This window comes from Mixophyes fleayi, chromosome 5, assembly GCF_038048845.1.
Source record: "Mixophyes fleayi isolate aMixFle1 chromosome 5, aMixFle1.hap1, whole genome shotgun sequence".
Taxonomy (NCBI): domain Eukaryota; kingdom Metazoa; phylum Chordata; class Amphibia; order Anura; family Limnodynastidae; genus Mixophyes; species Mixophyes fleayi.
In genome coordinates this window covers 214224387-214230386 of record NC_134406.1, presented here as the reverse complement: position 1 = coordinate 214230386, position 6000 = coordinate 214224387, and the positions used below count along the sequence as shown (strand labels likewise).

General features: G+C 38.3%; 1 protein-coding gene across 1 annotated transcript in view; it reads right to left on the bottom strand.

Annotated features, from left to right (window-relative positions):
* Window positions 1-243: 243 nt before the first annotated feature.
* The window catches only part of TAF4B (TATA-box binding protein associated factor 4b), a 79520-nt gene continuing 73763 nt past the window's right edge, over window positions 244-6000 (bottom strand). The window contains exon 15 of the mRNA XM_075214409.1: window positions 244-726. Within this exon, the coding sequence (XP_075070510.1) occupies window positions 571-726 (156 nt within the window). The 3' untranslated portion in view covers window positions 244-570. The remainder of the gene's footprint in view (window positions 727-6000) is intronic.

Here is a 6000-nt window from a genome sequence, read left to right as displayed (position 1 = left end):
GCTCAGAAGAAAAGCAACAAGAATGTATCTAAAATATGAATCACCATAAAAATGTGTTTATACAGTATATGTAGTGTCCTAAAATGTTTTCTCAAAATATATGTTCCATCCATATTCCTAAACACCTTTGTGTGTGTGTAGAAAAGACATGGCCTGGTACACTTATATTCCTTTGTCTAGAAGCGTCACTCAATACATTAAATGTAAAAAAAAATGGAAGACAACACAAAATTCTGGCTCTGAAACTGGCTTTTTCGGTTTATTTCACTGACAATGCTTTAAGTAATTACATACTCAAAATACCCCCAAAATCCTAAACAAATGAAGATACCATTGTGTGAAAATTGTGGAATATTTTAAAAACATATATAAACAGCATAATTCTTTGGCACCTACAACCATTAAGTAGGAACATCCAAACTACATTGAGTTAAGAATGCAAAACAATCTTCATTATACAGTGTTCAGTTTGTATAAAAAACCTGCAAAGAAAAAAGGACTTTATAGAAAGAATACTTTAATATAGTGCATCAATGGGAATAATTTCCTTAGCAGTTAAGTCACTGAAGTTCACTTCAGTAGTGCACGGTACAGTGATAAGGAATGACTTGTTGTTCGTTCTTGTTCCATACAGAATATTAAATCCCTGAGACTAACCCGAGTTATTCTTGGAACAAAAATGGACTTTGGTATGCTGAACACAGACGATCCAGGTGCATGAAACTCCTGGAATACAAAATATAAATACCGTATTATACAACTAAATTTAAAAATCTATGACTAGAATAGCAAATAAATAGCAGGGTCTTGAAAATCTGAAATGAACTAAACAGTCCTAAATAATGCACATTTTACTAAACAAATACAAAACTACCACAACATGTTTGTTCCAACAAGATAACACCGCATGCTAAAGGTTGCAGAGATCAGCAATATGCACTTAGTAGGTGATCCATTTGATACCCCCCTCTACTGGGGGGTATCACTGCAAAACAATCAGCAGGTAGCTAATCGCTTTGCAGTTGACTGGCAGTGGTGGGTCCCTTTTGCAAAAGGCTCTTTTCACCTCATCCTACGTGTATTTTATAGAGCTGAGAACGGATGACCATAGCAAGTTGAAGTTACTCATATTCCTGGAGTCATTCCAGGGTGATCCCCAATATAAGATAGGTAAATTGCAATTATAAAAGGGTATACTTGATTAAAACGTTTTGTTACACTTTGGCAATAAACTTTTACTCTAATGTTATTAAATCACCTAGCCTGTGTCAAAAAGACACACCCTACACTATCATCTCATTACCAATATGCACAAATTATTTTCTGATATAACTGATCAGGGGATCAGAATCCACATAACAAAATGTCAACTTGGAACATAGTGCTTGTGGTAATGTGTTCACGGTAATGTTCACTTTGCAGAAAAGAAACCTGGTTTAGACTAGTGCTGCTTTACTGCAACCATGACAAAGACTAAAAAGATGTGTGTTGCAATATGTCACTTTATACAAGTGTTGTTTGAGTTGCTACCCTTCAGGATTTGTGTAGTATTTTGCAATGTTCTTAATATTGATTTATAGTAGGATGCACAAAAGTGATGCAATTGCATGTTTAACAGTCTGCATCATGAAAATCAAGACACTACACAGTAAAAACTGAGCTCAGGTGGATATTTGAAATAATTTTAAGTGTGAAGAAGTTAGCAAAATATTTTGTATGGTAGTATCATTCCCGTCAGGTTCCTGTCACTAGGTGAATGATTACAAACAACCACGCTAGTTCTGTGTTACCAAATAATAAAATCAGTTGTGCATAGATCTAGTTTGGAGAGCATTATCTGGACCTTGAGTCGACGTGAAAAATATTACATCTTGGTCCTGAGAATTTAGCTCCCATTGTACTTAACTCTTGTCCCACCAGTTGATTTAATTCAGATGCTCAATAGGTGGCCCCATAGGGTGCCCCTTGATATGAGCCTAGGGTTGTCACTGCCTCTTTGTTCTGCATAAGAGTAATTAATGTGGACAGCCTTAAACAGGCTGATAAAATAAGTACATTCTCTAATCTCATGGCTGTACCCAATGACTTACACAGTAGAGAATGGTGAACTGCTACCCATGTCCATGTCCAGGAGGTGAAATGTGTTACAATTATATCTAAGATATACAATAGGATATTATCCACAGGAAAACAAATACTGTATTAGCATATATATATATATATATATATATATATATATATATATATTAAAGTTATGAAATATGAACCTATACAAATATGTTTAGTTTAATTACCATTATACGGTTGCAGTTTGTCATGAGACAACACATTTTGAATTACTCAGCAGATGCTGTATTTATCATTTATGCCAATGAAAGCCTAGGGATTTACTGTTCAGGGCACAGCAGACATGATCCCTTCTCTTCTTCCTTTTTAGTATTTGGTTGTATTAGACATAACATTTCTTTTTACAATCTAACAAACCTTAAATTGTAACCGTGCACACTGGTAAAATTATAAATAATTTTAGTCTTATAAATCTGTGTATAAAGTTGCTCACTCATATGGATGTATGAACTACGTTTCATATAGAAGTATCTGACACCATAATTATCCTACTTCTGTGTGACATCATTATCCTGAACTACTGGGGAATCTGCCCCTTTCACTAACTCATTCTATGGCTTTCTGCTTGCCTCTGTTCCTCTCCTCAAATCATGACATTGCCTGTCACATACAGCCCTATGTTTACTAGCAGAATCACACAAGTTGACAGGTCACTGCGTCCGACAAGATCAGCACACACATCTCTTGTTAATGTAAACATTCCGATTTTCTGATAATAAACAGAGTATACATGTACAGATGAGCAGGATATGAAAATTAAATACAAAAAGGTGGTCCAACTCTTATCAAACACCTTAAAAAAGCAGTTCACAATTGTGAGCATCAGATAGAAAGGGGCCGAATAATTTACACCAGACAAATGTTTTCTTTACTGGTTGTCAATTCCTACATCAGCTTAAAAGGAATTATGTCATATTCAGCTTCACATAATGCATTTACCCATTAATATATTTAGTTTGCCTCGTTGCTGCAATGTTTCAATTGGGTCAGAACGTAGACATTCAAAATGTATTCTGCTACAACTCATCCATCAGAGATTTACTAACGTGTTAGGATTACTATCATTTGGCATGAACCACAAGCAATTCACCTTGTGTATGCAGACCTAACAGTGCTGAGAGTAGGATGGGGCCACTTGCCAGTATTGACAGAACTGAGCGAGGAGGTGCAGAGTCTAACATACCCCTGGTAATCGCCAGGGACCCTTGCAAAGAGGTATGAACTTTGCTGCAAGGGGTGCGTAGGTCGCAGTTCTCCAAGACAGTCACCAGTGAAATGGTAGATGAAGTAGAATCATCAAACCATCCAAATCAGAGCCATCCGGTATGTGAGGTACAAGGGAGGTCCAGAGAATAGTCAGAGAACCCAGGAGTCAAACCAGAATATTAGTATGAGCCGAAATCGCAATCCAAAAGAAGGTCAGTAGACAAGCTGGGTCAGGAGCCAAAGTACACAGGAACAAGGAAGCAGGTGCAGGAGACAAATGTTGGAGCTTTGAGCAGACCTAATACATTGGCACCCTAATGGTGCCAGAAGTTAAGATACATAGGGAGAAGGTAGGCCTGATTGTCCAGGGTAGGTCAATAAGTCACGGACCAGCGACATAGGAGCTGTCAAAAGTTATTTTTGGAGGTCAATATAGTAATGAGAAATATATATATATTTCTTTTGTCATGTTTTATTTGATATGGTATTTTTTGGTCTGTTCATGTGAGCTGAGATGTGAGCAGCACTGGCAAGAGTTAATTCGAAGAACAGATGTTTCTAATCAATAGTGGGCACAGACATTCCAAGTCTCCTAAAAGCATTCCATTTCATGCCAACCAAAAAACGCCCATATTGTATATCAGCCAATTGTAATACGCCATTTGAACCATTTGAATTGTAATACAACCTACTTTTTTTCTTCTCTGTTAAACCGGTCATCTTTGTGTATAGAAAGCAGAGCTTCAAATATGAAGCTTGATGATAATTTTATCACAGTGCAAGCTTTATATTTTGTAAATAAACAATTATACTTTTTAACCTAAAGTTTCTTTTGCTGAAGAAATTCAATTACTTTAGCAGAGCTCAAAAGCATACCGTTGCCTAGCAATGGGACGCATGCCTACTGCATAGACGTCCAGTCAGTTCCATGCTGAATTGAGAAGAAGTGTCCCATTTCCTAGCAATTCGTTAAGAACCAGAGGCTTCAATAATGAGATGTGAAAGAAACTGTGAATCCTGAGACAAGGAGGCAGCTTCAGTTTATGTAAGATGGGATTGATAACATGAGAAATACAAAAAGGACCAATGAACCATGGTTCTAATATCATCGAAGGAACTCGAAGCCTTAAGCTGCAAGCGGACAAACACACACTTTCCTACTTGGAGTACAGGAAGCAAAAGGTTTATACTGCATGGCGGTGACTGTGAATCTGGATCAAACTTTGGTCCAGAGCTGAAAAAAAAAACCACAAACCAAATCATGAACTGCAGCAACAGAAGAGTTAGAAAGGTTAGAAAAGGTAGGTAGAACAGGATGCCTATGAAAAACAGTAAAAATGGAGAAGACCTTGTGGACTCGTGTTGGTGTTATTATGCAAAAATTCAGCCCAGGGAAGATGGACATTATGAAGATTGATGCTCAGAGGAATAGCAGCGAAGGAAGGACTCCAGATTTTGATTGACCCGTTTGGTTTGCCATTAGTCTGGGGGTGATGACCAGAGGAAAACTTAAGACTAATTTCAAGTTTTTTGCAGAAGGATCTCCAAAATCTAGAGACAAACTGTACCCTACGATCAGAGAGAATTTCGAGAGGACAACCATGGAGGTGAAAGATATTCTTTATAAATAAAAGGGACAATTCAGTGGCAGATTCATTTTAATGGAATGAAATGGGCCATCTTGGAAAAGCGGTCAACCACAACCCAGATGGTGTTTTAGACATGGCTTTCCAGATAAGTCCATGATGAAATCCATAGGAATGCTGATTTGAATGGAATCAGGAAGAGGGAGAAGAAGACAGAGAGGAAGTTGCCTGGAGGCCTTGTATCAAACATTGCAGGCATGTATGTATTTAAGAACATCCTCAGCCAGGGAAGGCTACAAGTAACAGGATAGGCAGGCTATGGTCTTCCTCATGCCAGCATGTCCCAAAAACTTTGGAGTCATGAGCCCATTTTAAAGACCGTAGCACAGAGGTGAGGACTCACAAAAGAGGTGGCAATGGCTGGTGTCTTAGCCACGGACCTAGTCAGAGCCAAGACTTTGACTGGACTGATGATAGGTCTTGACTCCGGAAGAGAGAGGGTATCAGTATTATTGAAAGCTCTTGAAAGAACATCTGCACTGTAATACTTTGTACCAGGATGATAAATCAGGACCAACTGAATTTGCAAAAAGAATAGGCCTGTCAAGGATTGAGGCATCATGCAGATTGTAGATCAATGAGATTAACTGGATGTTGAGCTCCTTTTAGAAGATGTCTCCATTTTCCAGGGCGATTTTAATTGCCAAGAGTTCCTTGTCCCAAATGCCATAATTAATTTCACAGGAGGAAAATTTCTTGAAGAGAAACCTGCAAGGAACAACAGGCTCCAGAGGAAGCCTCCTGTGAGAGCAATGCACCTATCTCTACAGTAGAAGCGTCAACATTAAGGAAGAAAGGTTTATGCTGGTCAGGTTGTTTTCTCATTGGGGTGGCAAAGAAAGCTCTTTTTAATGCATTAAAGGCAAAAGTGCTCCCTGAGGGACTGTCTTGGACAGTCCACTTTTACGAGTGAGGGAGGTAATGGGAGCTATAAGGGTGGAGAAATCTCTGATAAGTTGGCGGCAGTAGTTGGTGAAGCCAATAAAATGCTTTGTAGCTTTCAGTCAGATAGGCTGAGGAT